This window comes from Perognathus longimembris, chromosome 14 (genome assembly GCF_023159225.1).
Source record: "Perognathus longimembris pacificus isolate PPM17 chromosome 14, ASM2315922v1, whole genome shotgun sequence".
In the NCBI taxonomy this organism is placed as follows: Eukaryota; Metazoa; Chordata; class Mammalia; order Rodentia; family Heteromyidae; genus Perognathus; species Perognathus longimembris.
Window position 1 is genome coordinate 33,132,777 of NC_063174.1, and position 21,713 is coordinate 33,154,489.

At 47.0% G+C, this 21,713-nt stretch overlaps 1 protein-coding gene across 4 annotated transcripts in view; it reads left to right on the forward strand.

Moving 5' to 3' along the window:
• Positions 1–21,713, forward strand: part of Syne2 (spectrin repeat containing nuclear envelope protein 2) — a 197,788-nt gene that overhangs the window by 169,185 nt on the left and 6,890 nt on the right. For 3 of the 4 annotated variants that reach the window (XM_048361958.1, XM_048361959.1, XM_048361961.1), the window contains 10 exons: positions 3,505–3,667; positions 9,909–10,096; positions 10,360–10,510; positions 10,835–11,017; positions 12,600–12,737; positions 14,337–14,531; positions 16,411–16,693; positions 17,217–17,285; positions 18,207–18,346; positions 20,617–20,731. In XM_048361958.1, coding sequence (XP_048217915.1) covers positions 3,505–3,667; positions 9,909–10,096; positions 10,360–10,510; positions 10,835–11,017; positions 12,600–12,737; positions 14,337–14,531; positions 16,411–16,693; positions 17,217–17,285; positions 18,207–18,346; positions 20,617–20,731 — 1,625 coding nt within the window. The remainder of the gene's footprint in view (positions 1–3,504; positions 3,668–9,908; positions 10,097–10,359; positions 10,511–10,834; positions 11,018–12,599; positions 12,738–14,336; positions 14,532–16,410; positions 16,694–17,216; positions 17,286–18,206; positions 18,347–20,616; positions 20,732–21,713) is intronic. The other variant, XM_048361960.1, reaches the window with a different exon arrangement.

Sequence of the window (21,713 nt, forward strand, 5' to 3'; positions counted from 1 at the left end):
GTGAGCCATAGCTCCACTTCCGGCTTTTTGGTGGTTAACTGGAGATACGAGTCTCACAGACTTTTCTACCTGGACTAGCTTTGATCTGTAATCCTCAGATCTCAGCCTCCTGAGTAGCCAGGATTACAGGCATGAGCCATCGGTACAGCATTGTGCTTGGGGCTTTGATGTTAGCAGTTACTGGAGGTCCAATGGGGACTCTCCTCCCCTTATGACATCACAGCACTTAAGATTCTCAGACTAGGGATACTCCATTCCCTACTCCATTGGTTTCTCTGTGCCACTCCATTTTGGATGCCTCACTTCTGGAGAAGCCCAGCAAAATACATTTCCCCCTTTTGGAGGAGTTATTACAGTTCTAACCCCTGGGGTTAAGATCTTTTTATACTCAGATTGTTTTTTTTTTCTTTGTTAGCTTCCTGATGACCGTGTGTGACCCTACCCCCACCCATTCTGTTTGAAAAAGAAAGAGGCCAGGGTCCTTAGGGTGTAGTAGGGGTACGTGTGGATAAAGGCCTGGAGAACTGCCATTCTGGAAGGTGGGAGATCTTTGAGGAGGTCACAGAGCCTCGGCACTGAGCCCCACCCCTGGGAGGTCCTCAGGACCCAGGCCTCTTCTCCAGTCAGAGCTTCCTGGAGGCTAACCCCTCGCTGGCCTGTGTGGAAACCTTCTGGTCTCTAGATAGTCACAATGGCAAAACCTTGGGCCAGAGCCATGGGAACCAAGTGGGGATCTAGGTTATACAACTGTTTCCAGGTCTAGCCTGGAATTCTCTTACTCTCTTTTCAATAAATTATGTTGTTGCTTTGGGTAACTTGTTTGCAGCAAGCATGCAATTTGGAGAATGTATGTTCTTTCAATTGATCATGTCCCACAGCCTCTGGACATTATCCATGTCAGGCAGATATTGTCCCAGATATACTTCACACATCAGCTTCCCCACAGTTCCCCCAGTACCCTGCCGAGGAAGATGATGTGTTAACACCACTTTACTAGTGGGATCAAATAAGCTAGGCCCTCACCACCAGACTGCATGCCTATCTCTGAGCCCACCCACTTCATGGTGCTATTGAGAGTAAAACAGCCAGGCACCAGTGGCTCACTCCTGTGATCCTAGCTACTCAGAAGGCTGAAATCTGAGGATCATGGTTCAGAGCCAGCCAGGGCAGGAAAGTACATTAGAATTTCATCTCCAATTAACCACCAAAAAACTGGAAAGGACCCTGTGGCTCAAGTGGTAGAGCACTAGCCTTGAGCTGAAGAGCTTATGGACAGCACCCCGGCCCAGAGTTCAAGCCCCATGACCACCCCCACACACACCAAAAAAACCCCACTTGGCAGGTCCCCTGAGTTCAAACCCAAGTACTGCCCCGTCACAAAAATCTAAAACACTTATTAAGGAATTTTGTGAGGCCCAGTGCCGCATGGAGAAGGCATCCTAATTGGCATAAGAAGACCTAGTATTATTGAAGTATTTACATGGAAGAGTTCTTGCCTGGGTCCTGAGTCCCAAACCTTAGTACTATCCATTCCCCAAAGAGATCAAACCATAATATGAGGAAACTAAGGATCACGAGACTAGGTAAACTAGGTACCTCGCAGAAACACAAATGCTCCTAGATAGTAGAACGTGACTTGGATGCAGTTTGCTTACCTCCAGAGCACTGATGCTACTGCCTGGCTAAAGCTTGAGAACTCTTGGGGGACGGGGGGAAGCTACTAGAGATAGGGGATCTGAGGTGAAAGGATTTCCCTAAATCATGGAAGTAACCCATAATAGAACTGGAATGGGAAGACTGTATGAGGTTGATTGTAAAAATCTAAGACACATACACACAACCCTACCCCTGTATGATCTTAAGCTTTGCTTTAGAAGGGAAGTGCTTACCTACTTTTTTACTCGTATTCACTCCTTCACATGTTTGCGCCTGCTATGGGAGGTGCTGCCTGCCCTGGCCCATCTCTGTCCTGGAAGGTGGAGAGTGTCTCACTGAGGACCTAATGGAAAGGCTCAGGTGCCATGGCTGGGGCTAGAGGTCCCAGAAGGAAAGAGGAGTGGCTTTGCAGAGTAAAGAGTTAGAGGCGATGAGGCCGTTGAACACTTGAGATGTTGAAAAGATCACTGGAGGGATTAAACTGGTTTATCAGGGTAGGATGGGGACTGTTGAAAGATTTCAAGCCTGGATTAGACTTGCCTTCCAGAATGTATGCTTCACCTGTGCAACCCAAGATGGGCAGGCAGGAAGAGAGGCTGGTAGGAAGTGGTGAGAAGAGGGGCAGTGGTAATGTGAATAACTGTGTTTGCTGCATGTGAGAGTTGGCACCGCAATTTCTCTTTTTGCTGTCAGTCACGGGAGGCAGTTCTGACAGGACTATTGACAAGTGGGAACTTTCAATGAGAACCATTACTTTAATCTCTCAGCTTAACTCAAATCCCCCAGATCACCAGGGCAAAAACCTCTGTCATCCACATGAGGACTCTCTTGAAAGTGGTTTATTGGAGCATTTCACTCAGTGTCTATGTAGAGAATCATGTTAGGTGGATCATCATGCATGCCTGTAACCCCAGCACCCAGGATTGTGAGTTCAAGGCTAGCTTGGACTACATAACAAGACCCTGTCTTCTTCATGTTGATGTTGTTGTTTTCTCTTGTGGATCATAGAGCTTGAATTTGGGGCATAGGCACTGTCCCTAAGCTCTTTTGCTCAAGTGCCCTACTACTTTGAGCCACAGTGCCACTTCCGGTTTTCTTGTGGTTAATTGGAGATAGTCTTATGGACTTTCCTGCTAGGTCTGTCTTTGAACCATGATTCTCAGATCTCAGCTACCTGAGTAGCTAGGATTATAGTTGTGAGCCACCAGTGCCTAACAAGACCTTGTCTTTATCAAGAGGGAAAATGGTTTCCCCCTTGATAACATAAGGATGTGCTGTCAAGGTCCACAGGTGCCATGAGTGATCTTTCAGACTTACCATGCCAAGCAAGGCTACATGGGACCCAGAGCAGGTTGTGGAGGTAAATAGACATTAGCTTAGAACCTCACGCAGGTGTAAATTACCTTTGTTCCTTCCCATATCATGCCCCATAATGCTCACATTGGCTAGTTCAGTGGCACCATCAGCCCTCAGACTGAAGTGATAGGAGGTCCACCTGTTCTGCTCTTGCTCAGAGCTATGTCCTATGAGAGGCATCATGGGCCAAATGACCACGATCTGGGTAGGTGACACCTTTAAACTCTCCAGTCTCAGACATACCCAAGGCAGCATCTGGACAGAAACGGCCAAGGATAGTTATTTTGGAGGGAGGGAAATGGTACCTTCTGTTGTGTCTGGAGCCCAAGAGTTGGGTGTCCTAGAGCCCCACTCTGGGAATGAGTGGGTAGACTAAGTCCATTTGAAAAATCACCTGAAGCAGCAGATTTTCTAAATGTTACTACTAAATGTTGTGTTTTTGTTTCCCCCCCCCTCCCTTTTTCTCTGCCTCTCTCCTGCTGATGTGTCCAGGGTGAAGAAGCTGAAGGAGACATTCGCTTTTATTCAGCAGTTAGACAAAAACATGAGCAACCTTCGCACGTGGTTGGCTCGAATTGAATCTGAGCTTTCCAAGCCGGTGGTTTACGACGTCTGCAATGATCAGGAGATCCAGAAGAGGCTGGCCGAGCAGCAGGTGAGGCCCTGGCATTTGGGAGTAGGGATGGCTGTGATAGAGGCCTGCCCACACCTCAGCCAGGTTTTATTGTGTTCTCTGTTCTTAATTCTCCTAATGTTGGTTTGCCTTTTGCCTGAGAAAACAGATCACAGTCCCTGTTGCTTTAGGAGTAAGGCATCCATATCCCAAATTCTTTATCCTCCTCACCATCCACGTAGTATTTTGTGAAATAGGTCTAAATAATATCCCAGATGGCAGATTCTAAGCTGGGCACCAGTGGCTCATGCCTGTAATCCTAGCTACTCAGGAGGATAAGATCCCAAGGATTGGGGTTCCACACCAGCTTGGGCAGAGATGTACTCAAGACTCCAAGATGATCAGTAAAAAGCCGTCTGGCTAAGTAAGCTTGGTGTCCTGAGTTCAAGCCCTCATACTGGGGGAGGAGGGGTAAAAGATACAAAAAGATCAACGTTTTTAATAGTTTTAAATGTTTTATATCCTTAAAAAAAAACTTTGCCTCCCTTTTTTGTATGTGTGTGTGTATGGAAGGCAATCAATTGGAAATACATTTTCCAACTTAGGAAAGTTTTTGTAGGATCTTAGATTTTTTTTCCCCCCATGGCTCCTGGGACTTGAACTCGGGCCTAGGCACTGACCCTGAGCTTTTTTACTCTAGGTTAGTGCTCTACCATTTGAGCCATAGGACCACTTGTGGCTTTTTCTGTTTATGTGGTGCTGAGGAATTGAACCTTGGGCTTCATGCATGGTAGGCACGCACTTTACTGCTAAGCCACATTCCCAGCCCCTTCTGGCTTTTTTTTTTTTTTGGTGGTTAATTGGAGATAAGAGTCTTATGGACTTTCTTGCCCAGGTTGGCTTCAAACCTTGATCCTCATATCTCCATCTCCTGAATAGGCAGGATTACAGGCAGGTGTTACCAGCACCTGACTCAGAATGGGATCATACTCTTTCGAGTCTGAGCATGCTTTAGAGAAGCAAATTACAGGATGGGTACAGCAGTGTGTTGGGGTTCTAGACCCCCTCTCCCTGTTTCTCCCGGGGAGATGCCCAAATCCCAAACTATGAAAGAGACTCGGCTTTACCCCTCCTGCCAGCAGGAGGAATAAAGCGTATCTTCGTGGATTGCGCTAAGCTGAGGAGAAAGTTGCCAAAACCTCCCCCGTCAGTCCCCCCTCACGTGTCCGGAGCCGATGCAGGAAAACAAGTTTCGGGGAGTTGGTCTGGATGGTCCACCGGTCTCACTCCTTCAGAGGGAGGGCAGAAGAATTTATTACAGTGATGAAGGCGGGAAGGAGAGGGACTTGGGGTGACTAGCTGGAAGTTAGTTGGCTGAGCTGGGCTGTCCATCAGGTGATGTCATGAAACTTCCTCTATGGGTGGAGACCATAGAACAGCCCTTCAAGAACTGGGTCTCTGGGGGCTCAGCCGCCATGATGGCATGCACGTGTTGCCCGCCCCCCCAGGGGCGGGGACTTCTCTTCCCGTTGAAGCCGGAAGATGGGAGTAGCTAGCTTTTTACACCGCCTCAGGGCAGGGGGAAGGGCAGCGTGAATCCTCAACACAGTGTGCTCCTATAATCTTAGCTACTCTGGAAGCTGAGGCCAGAGTACCATAAGTTCAATTGAAATACTACTTGGTCATTAAGAAAACAGATGATAACAAGAAAAAGTAGAACAAAGTCAGGCATCAGTAATCCTAACTACTTAGAAGGCTGAGATCTGAGGATCATGGTTCAAAGCCAACTCAAGCAGGAAAATCTCTAATTAACCTACAATTTCTAATTAACCAGGGGAAAAAAACACCCTCATAAATTATCATCCAATTTCTTCACATTAAACTTCCTCCCTGGCCCACCTCACCGAAGTAGGTCAAGTGGTAGAGTGCTAGTCTTGAGCAAAAAAGCCCAAGAACCATGCCCAAGCCCTGAGTTGAAGCCCCAGAACTGGCACCAACAGAAAAAGAAAATATATAATGAGAATCTGCTTGGGTCAGTAATCATTTAAGCCTCTGGGGCCTGCAGTACCATGTGCCTTTTTGTCATTAGTCATGCTCTGAACCAAGACTAAAAATTCTTCACTTCAAAAAAACATACTAGCCAGGGCTGGGGATATGGCCTAGTGGCAAGAGTGCCTGCCTCATATACATGGGGCCCTGGGTTCGATTCCCCAGCACCACATATACAGAAAATGGCCAGAAGTGGAGCTGTGGCTCAAGTGGCAGAGTGCTAGCCTTGAGCAAAAATGAAGCCAGGGACAGCGCTCAGGCCCTGAGTCCAAGCCCGAGGACTGACCAAAAAAAAAAAAAAAAAAAAAAAACATACTAGCCAGGTATGGTGGTATTCGCCTATAATCCTAGCATTCAGGAGGCTGTCTGTGGCAGGAAGATCTCAAGTGTGAGGCCAGCCTGAGCTGTAGTGAGACCCTGTCTCAAGAAAACAACAAAAGCTGAGTTCTGCCAGCGTTTATCACTGCCCTCACCTGGTACACTCGAGTCACTGGCTGGCTGAGTCCATCCTTTGCCTTCTGTGGACTCAGTCCCCACATCCTTCTCATGAGTGGGACCGGAGGTTGTCTTTATGTTTAAAATAAGCCTGTTTATCTTATTCTTTCCAGGTCTTTGGTTCACCTCTGCATTTCAGACCTGAGGCAGATTCTGTTTCAGCCACATAAGCATTCAGACTCAAAGATTCCCATTTATTTTCTTCACATTAAACTTCCTCCCTGGCCACCCTCCACCACAAATTTGCCATAAGTGCCTATGGACTGAATATTTTCACTAGATTTAAGGCCAGAAGGCCAATCTTTTTTTTTTTTTTTTTTTTTTTTTTTGCCAGTCCTGGGGCTTAGACTCAGGGCCTGAGCACTGTCCCTGGCTTCTTTTTTTTTTTTTTTTTTGCTCAAGGCTAGCACTCTGCCACTCGAGCCACAGCGCCACTTCTGGCCATTTTCTGTATATGTGATGCTGGGGAATTGAACCCAGGGCCTCATGTATATGAGGCAAGCATTCTTGCCACTAGGCCATATCCTCAGCCCCACCAGAAGGCCAATCTTTAATGACAAATTCTCTTGTGTTCAGGACAGTCCTTTTAATAGTCATGAGTGACCTTTCATGTCACCTTCCATGGAGCTAAGTTTTCAGTAGTACTTAGAACTGGTTTTTTTTGGTCTGTCACTTGGCTTGAACTCAGGTCCTGGGCACTGTCCCTGTTGGTGCAAGGCTAGCACTCTACCACTTTGAGTCACAGCTCCACTTCCAGTTTTCTGGTGGTTAATTGGAGATACGAGTTTCACAGACTTCCCTGCCTGGGCTGGCTTTGAACCACAATCCTCAGGTCTCAGCCTCCTGAGTAGCTAGGATTACAGGTGTGAGACATAGGCCAGCATCAGAACTTAAAGTGTGAGTACAGCTGCTGCTTCAAAGATGTCTAGTCTCAGCTCTTAAGCTAGTGTAATTTAGTCATTTCAGTACGGTTTTTCCACATAGCTTCCACAGTTTATGTTTCTTTGTCATGGTTACCTAGATTGTCTTTGTATTGAGAAAAGAACACTAGTAAAGACATCATAGGATTCAAGTGGATGGGCAGAAATTTGAGTGCTCTTCGCAGTGGAATCAGAGCTCATAATAGCTTCACTTGCATGTCTGACACACTAGAATAAATTGTGTGTGTGTGTGCGTGCGCACACGCGCACACATGCACACATTTGCACATGGGCTGGTATGAGTCTTGAGCAATGACCCTTAGCTTTTTTACTAAAGACTAGCATTCTACTAGTTGAGCCACCACTCCACTTCTGGCTTTTTGCTAGATAATTGGATATTAGAGTCAGATGTATCTGCCTGGCTGGCTTTGAACATTGATCCTCAGATCTCAGCCTTCTAAGTAGCTAGGTTTATAGGGGTGAGCCACCAACACCCAGATGAATATTCTCTTAATAGACAAGGCCTTGTGATAACTATGAACCCTGGGTGGTGAACTTTGTCAGGAAAGTAGAACAGAAGCTGACAGTATTTTTCCTCCTAAAGCATGCTAGGTGGATTTGGTAGAGATGGGAAAATGTTAACTTTGTATAAATCTAAAGTATCTTGCAGAGAATTCATCCCAGAAGCACAAAATTTGACACAGCAGATTGCTTAGCCTGGTTTATTCCCACACTGAAATGATACATAATTTCAGTCTGGTTGATTTGAAGATTTTCTATAAAATGTAAAATGGCCACAGTGGCATAAGCCTTTGGGTGTCAGAACAAGTTATAGAGTTAGTATTGAGGACTGTCATTAGTGTGGAGAAGTTTAGATGTATTCATTTTCTAGAGCTGTTGTAACAAATTAACCACAAATTGAGCAGCTTAAAAATACAGTCTTCCGGGCTGGGGATATAGCCTAGTGGCAAGAGTGCCTGCCTCGGATACACGAGGCCCTAGGTTCGATTCCCCAGCACCACATATACAGAAAACGGCCAGAAGCGGCGCTGTGGCTCAAGAGGCAGAGTGCTAGCCTTGAGCAGGAAGAAGCCAGGGACAGTGCTCAGGCCCTGAGTCCAAGGCCCAGGACTGGCCAAAAATAAATAAATAAATAAAAATAAATACAGTCTTCCCAGGCTGGGAATGTGGCTTAGTGGTAGAGTGCTTGCCTATCATGCATGAAGCCCTGGGTTCGATTCCTTAGCACCACATACACAGAAAAAGCCAGAAGTGGCACTGTGGCTCAAGTGGTAGAGTTCTAGCCTTGAGCAAAAGGATGCCAGGGACAGTGCTCAGATCCTGAGTCCCAAGCCCCAGGACTGGCAAAAACAACAACAACAACAAAGACTTCTCTACAGTTCTGACAAGGTGTCAGAATACGGCAGGGATGTGCTTTTTTTCCAGAGGCTCATTAGGGGCAAAGACATTGCTGTGCCCTTTCTGATTTTAGAGGCCACTTGTTGTACTATTTTTCCTTCAAAATGGCAAAGGGGGCCAGTTTGTGACCCTTAAGTCATGAACTGAGTCTTCAGCTTTTCTCCTAACTTGTTTGTTGGCCTCTTGGTTCCCTGTGAGGATCCAGATTGTGGTTTGGGAGGTTGTTGGTCACCCTCTTATTCTGTGCTTAGCAGTAGTCCTCTCTCTCAGCTTCACGGCAGCCCCGCCTCCCCCTGTACCACCGGCCTGACCTGCCTGTGGGTGGACCCCGACCTAGCCGAGAAGGTCAGAGGAAATGCCACCCATCCAGCAGAGTTGACAAGGCCCCATCTATCTCCTTACCCAGTCTCACTGATGGTGTGAGGAAAATGTCATCTCATAATGACTGAAAAGGCCATGTTTATTCTATAAAAATTTTTTAAATAATTTATATTATTATAAGAGTGATATACAGAAGGGTTTACACTTACACACATCAGGTAATGAAGAATTTATTTTTGGACAATGTCACCCCATCCCTCTCTCTCTCCCAGTTTTTCCTTCCTATCCCACCCACAAGTTCTATAGTTCATTTTTAACAGTCTCTAGTGAGTACCACTGCTGTATTTGCTTACCCTCGGTCCCTCCATTTCTATGCCCCCCCTCCTTTGCACTCCCAAAGACAAACAAGACAAAAAGAAAAAAACCCTCTGTTTCCATTTCTTGGACTATGTTATTCTTAAGGAAGTTTCCATCATTTTCCTATGAGCATGCAGTGTCTTAAGTGTTTTTTCCCCCAAATTGGAATCCTATTGCTGTCATAGGAACCAGTCCCCAGAGTCGCGACCATTTCCCCAAGCCAAAGCCTTGGCTGGACCCATGGGTTGGGGAACCCCATGATTCTTCCCTGGGAACCATGGACTTCTTGCATGGACTGGCAGGGAAGGCCCCTCAGCCAGGCTGGTCATAGACTCATGAGTTGTCTGATCCTTGAAAGGTTACAAGTTTCCATTGTGAAGGTTCAGTTCCTTCTGTAGACTCCATTTTCTATAGAAGCCCTTGTTGAAATGGAGTGGAAATTGGAGGCCTTGGTGTTCCTGTGGTTTGGATTGGGTCCTACATATGCCCAAGGTCTTGTGCCACGTGACCCCTCAGACCGGGCAGTGCCATTTGTCAGCACCCCGCGTAGTTCACACAAATCCCACTGTTGCCAGCATGGGGGTCAGGCACTGATGGCATGGGGCCGGTTTGTGTTACAGACCACAAGGTGCTAATGACCCCTGGCTGGGAGCAGGAGAGGGGTGACGGGGTCATCCCTCCACCACTGTCTCAAGGGCTGTCACACTGTGTTGCCATCGTAGGATCTGCAGCGAGACATAGAGCAGCACAGTGCAGGGGTGGAGTCCGTGTTCAGCATCTGTGATGTTCTTCTGCATGACTCGGATGCCTGTGCCAATGAGACCGAGTGCGACTCCATCCAGCAGACCACCAGGAGCCTGGACAGGCGCTGGAGGAACATCTGCGCCATGTCCATGGAACGGCGCATGAAGTAAGGACTGGGCGGGCCAGGTTGTAAACATGCTGTAAGTCAGGTGGGCCGCCAGGGCTCCCATGAGCATGCGCAGGGGCTCAGAGCTCCTGGTGCCCATCCAGACATAGCATCCTCAGTTACTTCCTGGAGAGGTAGCGGGGCTCTCCCTAAACAGGGGCAAGCATGAGGCAATTGGAAAGGGGCCCAGTCAAGGGACAAAAAGAAGCCCAAGGCACAAGGTGGAAATAGATGGCTATACTAAGTTGCTTTCCTCCTGTCAGAATTGAGGAGACATGGCGCCTGTGGCAGAAATTTCTAGATGATTATTCCCGCTTTGAGGACTGGCTCAAGTCTGCTGAGAGGACAGCGGCCTGCCCCAATTCCTCCGAGGTGTTGTACACTAGTGCCAAGGAAGAGCTGAAGAAGTTCGAGGTAAAACGCCTTCCCACCCCATGTTCCCACTCAGAGCCCAGCCCACAGCAGCACAGAGGTGCCAGCTTCACCCCTCCCAAGGGCTGAGCGGACCTCCGCCCGCCACCAGGTGCTTGGGTGACTGCCTGAGCTCACCAATGCATGCCAACTGTCCCTGTGACCTGTGCTCTCACTAGCAGCACAAGCCCCCCAATTGCCATAGCAGCTTAGGGGATCTGCCCTTCAAAGTAGGCTTTCTGGGATCAGGAGGTGGGTGCCTCAGCATTGACCTGTCTGACCCTGATGTCCCCTCCCCACCACGTGACACCATGTGACGCTGCGCAGGCCTTCCAGCGGCAGATTCATGAGCGGCTCACTCAGCTGGAGCTCATCAACAAGCAGTACCGGCGACTGGCTCGGGAGAACCGCACGGACACGGCCAGCAAGCTGAAGCAGATGGCCCATGAGGGCAACCAGCGCTGGGACAACCTGCAGCGGCGGGTCACAGCCATCCTACGGAGACTCAGAGTAACCTTCCTTGTGCACCCCCAGTTATTTGTAGAGCCTTTAGGGAAGCTATAAGCAGTGACAGATTTGGGAGGCAGAGCAGGTCAATTAAGGGTCTTAGCCACCCTAGCCTTCCTCCCACACGAAGGCACCCATGTTTCAAAGGGAGTTTGCAGAGGGATTCCTTAGGCATTTACATCATTTACCAAAAAGCTTCCCCTTTTACAACCTCTGCACACCTGATGCTGTGTGTGTTAGCACATATAGTGCCCAGACTCTGGGTTTCTACTTCACTGGGTCAGTGAAGGCTGCAGACACATGGGCCTCCAGAAAGAGCCTGCTCTGCCCATCTGTTTTCTGTGTGCCTGCTCCAGAGTGTGGCAAAGACACATCTCCAGAATGCACCTCCTCTGCTTGTGGATGGTAGGACCCAAATACTCTGGCTAGTCTCAGAGGACAGGGTTGCTTTTTGAAAGGAAATACCGAGTTGGGGATTGGCTCTAGGACCCTGAACAGTCCAAACTCCCAGGATGCTTGTCCCGATAGAAGATGGTACAGTATTTGCATATAATCCATGCACAACCTCTCCTTACCTGTACTTTAAATCACCTGTAGACTATTTCTTATACCCAACACAATGTAAATAGTTGTGGTAGATAGTTTGAGTAGTGGTGACAATGGGGATGGGGAGTCTGTATATGTTCAAAACAGATAGGGATTCTTTTTTCCCCAAATGTAGTTAGTCTGCAGCTGGTTGAATCCTTGGGTGTAGAGCCCGTGCATTAGGAGAGCTAACTGTATTCATGTTAGAGTTCTGTAATTGAAAAGATGTGCTGCTATGTAAACTTTTGTGGGTCCAGGTAGAAGCTGCAGTTCCCAGAGTGGAATGCTTTGAAAACAATCCTATGAAAATGAGAAGCTGGAGGTTTTGTTTTGTTTTGAAGCCTCATGTCCTTTCATGTGGACATCTTCCTTGTGTTAATTTCTTTCTTGTGCTGACTTGACAGTTGAGCTGTGTAAACCCCTATAAATGTGGCCCCGTATGCCACAGTGATTTGGGAACCAGTTGCCCTTTGATGAAGTGGTGACCGGAGAGGCCACCTCCTTTGGGGATGATGTGTCTCTGGGTCTCTACCATAGTCAGAATTACATGAAGGCACATTGGGCAGTCTGCAGCCTGCCCCAGCCCTCAGATCATGCTTGTCCATTTTGAGTCTGCTCAATCTTTTTCCATCCTGGATGCTGATGCAGAAGAGTAATGGAAAGCAGGCAAGTAGGCCAAGTGACCAGCCTGCCCCCTCCAGGGTTCCTCAGCCAAAGGCAGAAACTCACTGACAGTTTCAAATGCCTGAAGGAACTAAGTGCGCATAGTCCATGTTGCCATGCCCTCCCTCCCTTGTTAAGGTAGATACCAAGGCTCAGAGAGGCTGGAGCTTGTTTGGTAGCACAGCCAGGACACCCCCAGGCTTTGCAGTGCCCAGCTCTGAGGCCTCCAGGCCCCCCAGAGGCAGGTGCCTCCTTAAGCATTTGGGTGACCTTGCTGCCTGCCCGAGCTCTGGCTCCATGGTTAATACAAACATTATTTTTTTCTCACTTTTCATAGCATTTCACCAACCAGAGGGAAGAGTTCGAGGGCACCAGGGAGAGCATTCTGGTCTGGCTCACAGAGATGGATCTGCAGCTGACCAATGTGGAGCACTTCTCAGAGAGTGATGCTGATGACAAGATGCGCCAACTGAACGTAAGGGCTAGCTGGGGTGGCATATGCCTCTCATACCTGCTTTTTGGGAGGCAAAAATAAAAGGATTGGGCAAAAGTTAGCAAGACCCTAATCTCAAAAACAAGCTGGATAGGAGGCTTCACACATGGAATCCTAGTTTCTCAGGGGAGTGAAGGTAGAAGGATCACAATCCAAGGCTGGCTCAGGGGAAAAAAAAGCATGAAACCCTGTTTGGAAAAACTAAATGCAAAAGGACTAGGGTATGGTTCAAGCGTACAGTGCTTGCATAGCTAAGTGAAATTCCCAGTTCCTTTTTTATTTTTATTTTTTTGCCCACATGCAAATTTAGAATTTAGATTCCAGAATTCTTCTAGCAGCCAGGTATATTCCTCACAGTTGAAAAACTTCCAAATTACCAGGAGCAAGAACACTGGTGCCTGCATTAGAGGGGTCATTGGAACAAGGTCACCCAAGGGAAAAACTCACCTTGGGTTCCAAATGGAACTTCTTAAGATTCTATTTTCCCCTCACGTGAGTCTGATCATCATGTTGGGCACAAAAGGAAAATACATCACCAGTAGAGCCAAGATTGGGTCTCACCTGCCCTTCCACTGGAACAGATGCCTGTGTTACAGAGTTGAATTTTTCAGAGGAGGGGAGTTTGCCAATATCCAGGCTTCAACTCAGCCTCATGCTCTGGCTTGATTTTCTGGCTCATGGCTGGCACTCTACTACTTGAGCCACACCTCCAGTCTGGCTTATTATTGGTAAATTGGATGTAAAAGTCTCATAGACTTTTCTTATCCAGGCTGGCTACAAACCTTAATGCTCTAGATCTCAGCCTCTTGAGTATCTAGGATTACAGACATGAGCCACCCATTTTATCTATTTTTCTCTCTGAGTAGATTTTATAAAAGGTTTGAGAAATAAAAATTTAGCTAGGCACTGTTGGCTCATGCCTATAATCCTAGCTACCCAGGAGGCTGAGATCTGAGGACCATAGTTCAAAGACAGCCCATGCAGGAAAGTTCGTGAGACTCTTATTTCCAATTAACCACCCAAACCCTGAAAGTGGAGTTGTGGCTCAAGTGGTAGAGTGCTAGACTTGAGCAAACAAAGTTCAGGGTCAGTGCTGAAGCCCTGATTCAGGCCCAAGGACCAGCACAAAAAATAATAATAATTGCATCCGCTAATATAATAGTTCATTAATATTATTGTGTTGAGCCAAAGCAGATACCTATTGGTTTATTATTGGAAATGTTCTATTTCCACCAAGTGTTAATAAGACTAGCTCTCTTTCTCACACCCAGTAATGAATGGCAAATGCCCATCTAAAACGTCATTGGAAAAATCAGTACCCAAAGGAAAAGATATGTGTGTGTGTGTGTGTGTGTGTATACATATATATACATATATATATTTGCTATAAATCATTAGCTCATCATTGTCACTTAGTTAAAAATTGATGAAACTACTAGATACAAAACAAGAAAGGAAGAAAGCCATAAAGACATTTAATGCTCTTTCCTCCCCCTATGCTTTGTAATAAGAAACAGACTCCAGCTGGATGCTAGGGGAGATTTTCTTTCTTTGAAGTTTTGTCTTTCATCTTCTAAACAGGGCTTCCAACAGGAAATCACACTAAACACCAACAAGATCGACCAGCTCATCGTGTTTGGGGAGCAGCTCATTCAGAAGAGTGAGCCCCTGGATGCAGTGCTGATTGAAGATGAGCTGGAGGAGCTCCATCGGTACTGTCAGGAGGTATTCGGCAGGGTCTCCCGATTCCACCAGCGGCTGACTTCTCATGTTCCGGTAAGAGCAGCAGCCCACCACCCGGGGCTCCAGACTGTGCCTTGTGTAAGTCTGAGTGGGTGTTTAAAGGGTTTAGAAACTTACCTATTAATACTTAACATACTTCATGCTTTGAGTTTTTGCTTTGGTGCCAGTCCTGAAGCACGAACTCGGGGCCTGGGCACTATCCCCGAGCTTTTTACTCAAGGCTAGCACTCTTATCACTTGAGCCAAACCTCCACTTCTGACCTTTTGGTGGTTATTTGAGATAAGAGTCTCACAGACTTTCCTGCTTTAGCTGGCTTCACTCGATCATTAGATCTCAGCTCTTGAGTAGCTAGGATTACAAGCATGAGCCACTGGCACCCAGATAGCTTTATGTTTTTGTTTTTTTTTTTAAAGGATTACATCAAGCAATTTATCTTTCACTGTCATACAGAGCTCTGATTCCTTACACCTTCCCATTGCCCTGTAGAAAGATACTACTGAGGGCTGGAAATATGGCCTTCTGGTAGAGTGCTTGCCTCACATACATGAAGCCCTGGGTTCGATTCCCCAGCACCACATATATAGAAAAAACTAGAAGTGGCGCTGTGGCTCAAGTGGCAGAGTGCTAGCCTTGAGCAAAAAGAAGCCAGGGACAGTGCTCAGACCCAGAATTCAAGCCCCAGGACTGGCAAAAAAATAAAAAATAAGAAAGAAAGATACTACTGGAATTTCCAGCTCCTCTTACCTGTAGGCAGTGTGTTCTTGGGGCACAACTGTTCTGGCATCTGTCAGGGCCCCTAGAATTCACTGAAAACTTCTGCTTTGGATCATGTATATGAGCAGCTTGGGAATGTGTTACCCTTGTCCTTTTGCTTCGTGTCTGAAAACATTCAATATTTGTACCTTTCTGCTTCTTTCTGTCCACCTTCAACGTGACCAGCATACGAGCTTTCAGAAGCAACTTTGATATTTCCCTTAACATGAGGATTATTTGGGAGGTCCACAAAGACCAAGGCCACCATCAGAGCTCACTTACTTAGTGGACAGAAGATTTAATGATGACCATTGACCAACACCACTGGCCACTGTTTCTTTTGTGTGTCTCCAACTGGCCAACTTCAGATGTGGTTATTTCTTCATCAGACTTAGCCTCAGAATTTCCCCAGTAATTCCTCATTTTTAAATATAATAATTGGTAGGCCATTTATCCTAGACTGATAAGGAGGTGTTACAATGTAAACCCAAAACACACCCCAAATCTTAAGACTGGAGAAGAAGAAAAATCCAACCTTTTGTACATGTGGTTTTTGAAGTTGCAAATTTTACCCAGAACATCTGAATGTGAAAATGCCCTTTTTAAAATTTCTCTGATTCTTAGAGGAACTTGCTATGAGCCATAGTGAAATTTTGGAGGGATAAAGTTATTTAACTTAGATGAGCAGACATCCACTGGATCTGGAATTTCTGTGAAATACAGATATTAGGCCTCACTCTGAATTATCTAAACTAGGTAAGGGGATGGAACTTGGTTCTTTTTTTTTTTTTTCTCAATCATGGGGCTTGAACTCTGGGCCTAGGTGCTGTCCCTGAGCTCTTCAGCTCAAGGATAGCACTTTACCACTTGAGTCACAGCACCACTTCTAGTTTTCTGGTGGTTAACTGGAGATAAGAGTTTCATGGACTTTCCTGCCCAGGCTGGCTTTGAATCACAATCCTCAGATCTCAGCCTCCTAAGTAGCTAGGAGTATAAGGCATGAGTCACCAGCGCCCAGATGAGTTCTTTTTCAAACCACCTTAGAATCACTGATGGCGGCTGTTTTCAGAGACTGTTTGACAGGACTGGGATTGTTCGCACTACTAACTGCAATACTTTTGAGTTGGGAAGTTCTAAATCCTGGGTGCTCTCATTTAGGGCCTGGAAGATGAGAAAGAGGCATCCGAGAATGACACAGACATGGAAGATCCCAGAGACATCCAGACTGACTCTTGGCGTAAAAGGGAAGAGAGTGAAGAGCCCTCATCTCCCCAGTCTCTGTGTCACCTCGTGCCCCCAGCTCCGGGCCACGAACGGTCTGGCTGTGAAACCCCTGTCAGCGTGGACTCCATCCCCCTCGAGTGGGACCACACAGGGGACGTGGGGGGCTCTTCCTCTCACGAAGAAGACGAAGAGGGCCCATACTACAGTGCACTGTCAGGTAATGGCCAGATTTCCAAAGCCTTGACGTCCGCCTGGCTGGCTGTGTTTCTAGACCCCGAGTCACACAGCCAGCTATCAGTGAGCAGGAGTCCAGCTTGTAGCTTCCTGGGTTCCTGCCTGTCTCTTAACTCACCTGAGAGCTGACTCCTGAGCCAGGCAAAAATGAAAGAGGGGGAAGAGGGGAAGAAGAAAGAAAGAAATTCACATGTAGATGTTCAGGCTGTCCACTGATGGCGTGGCCATGAGGAGACTCCTGAGCTAACTTTGAATGTCCGAGTCTCCGTCGATTAGTCCATCCTAGCCCCAGGTTCACCCATATCCACCACTTCTGCACAGGAGTTGGCTAAGGGGGGAGGGGGGAATCCACCTGGTTTCCAAGACTGAAATTTTTAAAAAATTTTTAAAAGACAATGGTTGGTTTTCTTCATCCAGCCGGCAATGTTTCTACTGGGTTAAACGTACTACTTGGGCATTCATCTGCAGCCACCGCCAGTGAGGACAATGACATTATTCTTTTTCAGATGTAGAAATCCCTGAAAATCCTGAGGCATATCTTAAAATGACCACAAAATCTTTGAAAGCGTCTTCTGGTAGGCCCCTGCCCGTGCATGTGTCTCAACATGGCAGCATCTCGTGGCGCATACTGCATCCTCAACCTCGCTCCCGTGTCCTGTCTGACCCGTGCCTCTGTGGACACCATGCACCTTGGTCCTTGTGTCATGGTGTATTTACACTGCCGTACTCACCCACACCTGCGTGCTCCTTCCACAGCCCCGCCCACACCTGGGCAGACACCATGCCTTCCCTCTCCTCCCCTGCAGGCCTATGCAGAAGGAAGTTCTTCCTGGTGCCTGTTTTCAGTATTATTATCATTTTCCTTCATCTATCTTAAAGTCCTTTGGCATGGGCCAAGCTTTTCTCATGGTGGCTTGGTTTGGAACTCTTTACTTGCTTCTGGTGATTTCCTGGGGCAGGGTTGGCTGGGTGGGTGGGGGTAAGAAATGACCATTGCCTTTGCCACAGGAGAAGAAAGCTTCTTTCCTTGACTTGCAGCTCTGGTCTGTCCCCTCCCCCATCCCCATCAGCAGTGGTGGCAGATAGCCACGTGTGGCCCTTTGGTTCCCAAGTCTATCCTCATGGGCGCTCTCCCCTTACTCCTGAGCAGCCTCCTGCCTTAGCTCCCGACTGGCCTCCCTGCCCAGCATCGCCATCACTTAAGAAACCGGTTTCGTGCAAAGCACCCCTCATCCCACAGCAAGTCTTACGTGTGTTGTGCTCCACCATGATCCCATCTCGTGAAGGCACAATGTCACTCAGTTGCATGACTCATCTCATTCCCTTCTGAGATATACTGACATTTTTGCAAATATGCATGCTTTGCAAGGCAAGCTGCAGAGCTCATTTTGATACTGTAACCCGATGCCATGTGATCCATGACCATCTTTTGTGTCACTAAGTATGAATCCTTTGGTTGGAGAATTGATCAGCACATGGGACTTCATTTGTTTCAGGTAAATCCATCTCTGATGGCCACTCGTGGCATGTTCCTGATAGCCCTTCCTGTCCCAAGCTTCACTACAAACAAATGGAAGGTGACAGAAATGTACCACCCATCCCTTCAGATTCCAGTACCCCTTACAAGCCAGCCTATGTAAGTCTCAACACCCCACCCCTGCCCCCAGAGACTATAACCCAAGTGTATGATGAAGAGTCAGCTTATTGTTGTTTTTTTTTAAGATTTTGGTACAAACTGTGTTCATTCCCTGGGCAAATTTTGAGTTGTTTTGTTTCAGGATGACAGTGTTGCTGAGAGACTGAGAGTCGTAGCTCAGTGATAGAGCTCTTGCCTAGCATGCACAAGGCCCTGGATTTGATTCCCATCACCACCACCTCCAAAAAAAATAAAAACCAGAATCTCTGTCGAACTGTCCATGCTTCATTAGAAGCCAAGACAAACTAACCAGATAGAGAGAGTTTTCAAGCCCAAAACTCTTGTGGGTTTTTTTTTGGGGGGGGGGTTGCCAGTCCTGGGCCTTGGATTCAGGGCCTGAGCACTGTCCCTGGCTTCTTTTTGCTCAAGGCTAGTACTCTACCTCTTGAACCATAGTGCCACTTCTGGCCTTTTCTGTTTATGTGGTACTGAAGAATCAAACTCAGGGCTTCATGTATGGGAGGCATGCATTCTTGCCACTAGGCCATATTCCCAGCCCCCCAAAACTCTTACGTTGTTGTGATAGAAGAATATTCACTACTGTTGAGTCAAGAAACAGTAACTTTTTGACCACGCCTATTCAAAACACCAGAATTTCATACTCAGATGTGAGGGTGTGCTATAGTGGACATAGGTTTGATTCCCAGTCCTACCAGGCCATTCCTGTGAAGCTTAAAGCACTTGGTAAGCCTTCCTATCCAGAGGCTGCGCTGCCTTACACAGCTGGTGTTGGGATTCATGTACAGGAAGGCCCTCAGAGATGCCAGTCATTATGTTGCTGTCTCAGATGGTTGTGGATCTGCAGTGGCTGCTCCCTCACTCCACAAAGTTTTGTTTTGTTTTGGTGTTGGTTTGTTTTGGGGTTTTTTTGGTTGGTCATGGGCTTGAACTCTGTACCTCGGATACTGTCCCTGAGCTCCTCAGCTCAAGGCTAGTGCTTTGCCACTTGAGTCACAGCCTCACTTCTGGTTTTCTGGTGGTTAATTGGAGATAAGAGTCTCACAGACTTTCTTGCCCCGACTGGCTTTGAACTGCAATCCTAGCTTCCTGAGTAGCTAGGATTACAGGTGTGAGCCACCAGCCCCCAGCTTCTCACAAGGTTTTGAGGGTTTGGGATACTCTGGCTTGGCAGCTCCTAGGGGATAACCTAAAGTTAAATGTTGGCCACAGGCCATTCTCAGTCCAGAAAATCAGCAACAAGATGGTCAATGTGGCTTGCATTTAAGTACCACCTTTTAAAGAAAGCAGCAGAGGATTTCATCCAAGTACCTCGCATGGGGGGCTAGCTATTGTTCCATAGCTGGAGATCATGCTGCCTTTGCCTGGTCAGATCCAAGACCATTTGACAAGAGACTGGCATGCTCAATTCAGAAATTTCCTCTTGCTGTTGCTTTAGCAAGCAGCAGTCACTTTTCATCTGACCATCTGTGGTGCAAAAGAAAGAAAGAAGGAGACCCCAGCACCTGAGCGGCATCACCTCCCCGGGCTGTATGGTCTGGCCTCTTCAGACCACACTTGTTTCCTTCACCTGGACCTTTCCAAAATCTCAACCCTTTTATTACATCGGAAGCCAGACATGTGTCCACAGAGCAGAGGGATTTGCATTTGTTTCCCTTCCACACAAATAGGCCATATGGACAGGATCCAGAGCAAGCATGGCTTTTTAAAGGGATACCTTTATCTTGGGGAAGGCCTGAGCAGAGCCTCGTCAGCTCCATGCTAAGTGTGCACAGCAATGGGTACCCAGCATGGGGGTGGGTGATGCTGGCAGTATCCTCTATGCTTCCACTTCGCTGTGATGAAGATGCCTCCGGCACTGCTAGGGTGGTGAGGGATATTATGGAAGATTTTGTAAAGCACTGGGAAAGTGTAAAAGTGCCAATAATATAGAATCCTGTGTCTGAAAAGATCCATGATTGTTTCTGCATTGTTTTTAAAGGGAGCTTTATAAAGTATGCAAAGTAAAACAGCCATTTAACTCCCATTGTTAACACCTCATCTGCCTCCCTGGGCTGTTCGTGGGACTCTGTTTCTGCCCTCAGTGCTGCTGGCTTATTTATAAATGATTTCCACACACGCATGCACCTCTGTGTTATGCTTTGAAGCAGATGGCCCCATATCCTTATTTCTTGCCTATGAATATGAGCTTGGTTGTTACTTAGATAACCTTTCTGTTTAACAGATGGTGACTTATAATTGACTCATTCTAGGTAAAGCTACTATTAAGTCCAGGCGCTGATGGTGGCAAAGAAGGTTCAGAAGTCATGAATGGCACCCATCAGCAGGAAGACGAGCCACTGGTGGCCTTACCAGGCCAGCAATCAGGTACTGCTGAATGGCAGCCCTCAGAAGAAGTGGAGTTTGGCATGAGTCTAATTGGATGAATTACCGTTCACTAAAACTACCAAACTTACTGATAGTAGTCAGTGTTTCAAATTAGCTGATCTGTATTTAGAAGAGAGTCTGCAGGCTATTGATTTTAATTTAGAAGCTGTTCTTTAAACATTGACAAAATGAGGCTGGCATGATGGTGTGCATGTTTTGTTCTAGGTTTTTTGTTTTTTGGGGGGGTTGTTTATTGGTGGACAGGGAGATGGGGTATCACTATGTAATTCAAAGAGGCCTGGAACTCATAACCCTCCTGCTTCAGTCCCCCAAATGCTGGGATTATAGCTGTGTGCCATCGTGCCTAACAAAGAAGTATATGTTTTAATAACTTCATGTGTACATAAAAATCAGACATGAAAGCATTGTCTCCCCATTAGACCATTCTGTAAAGTATTAAGTAATTCCTCAGCTAAAATCAATCTGAACCTGATGGTGGTATCCTGATCATATGTGCACCAAAGGAAAAAGCACCCTAATAGCAACACAAACTCAAGTGTGAGCTTGAGACCAGAGCATATACCAACCACAGGTTGGGTTTTCTGTCTCTCTTTTTTTTTTTTTTTTTTGGCCAGTCCTGGGGCTTGGACTCAGGGCCTGAGCACTGTCCCTGGCTTCTTGTTGCTCAAGGCTAGCACTCTGCCACTTGAGCCACAGCGCCACTTCTGGCCTTTTTCTGTATATGTGGTGCTGGGGAATTGAACCCAGGGCTTCATGTATATTAGGCAAGCACTCTTGCCACTAGGCCATATTCCCAGCCCCGGTTTTCTGTCTCTTAATCCCTACTTCCTTCAGCCTTTGTGCCAGTGGAGAAGGACAGGTGGCAGCCATGGGCAGGGGACACATTGTGAATGTTCCAGAAGAACTCCAGCTCAAACCTTCCTGTGAGGATTGTGCTCGACACACCTTTACCACCCTAACT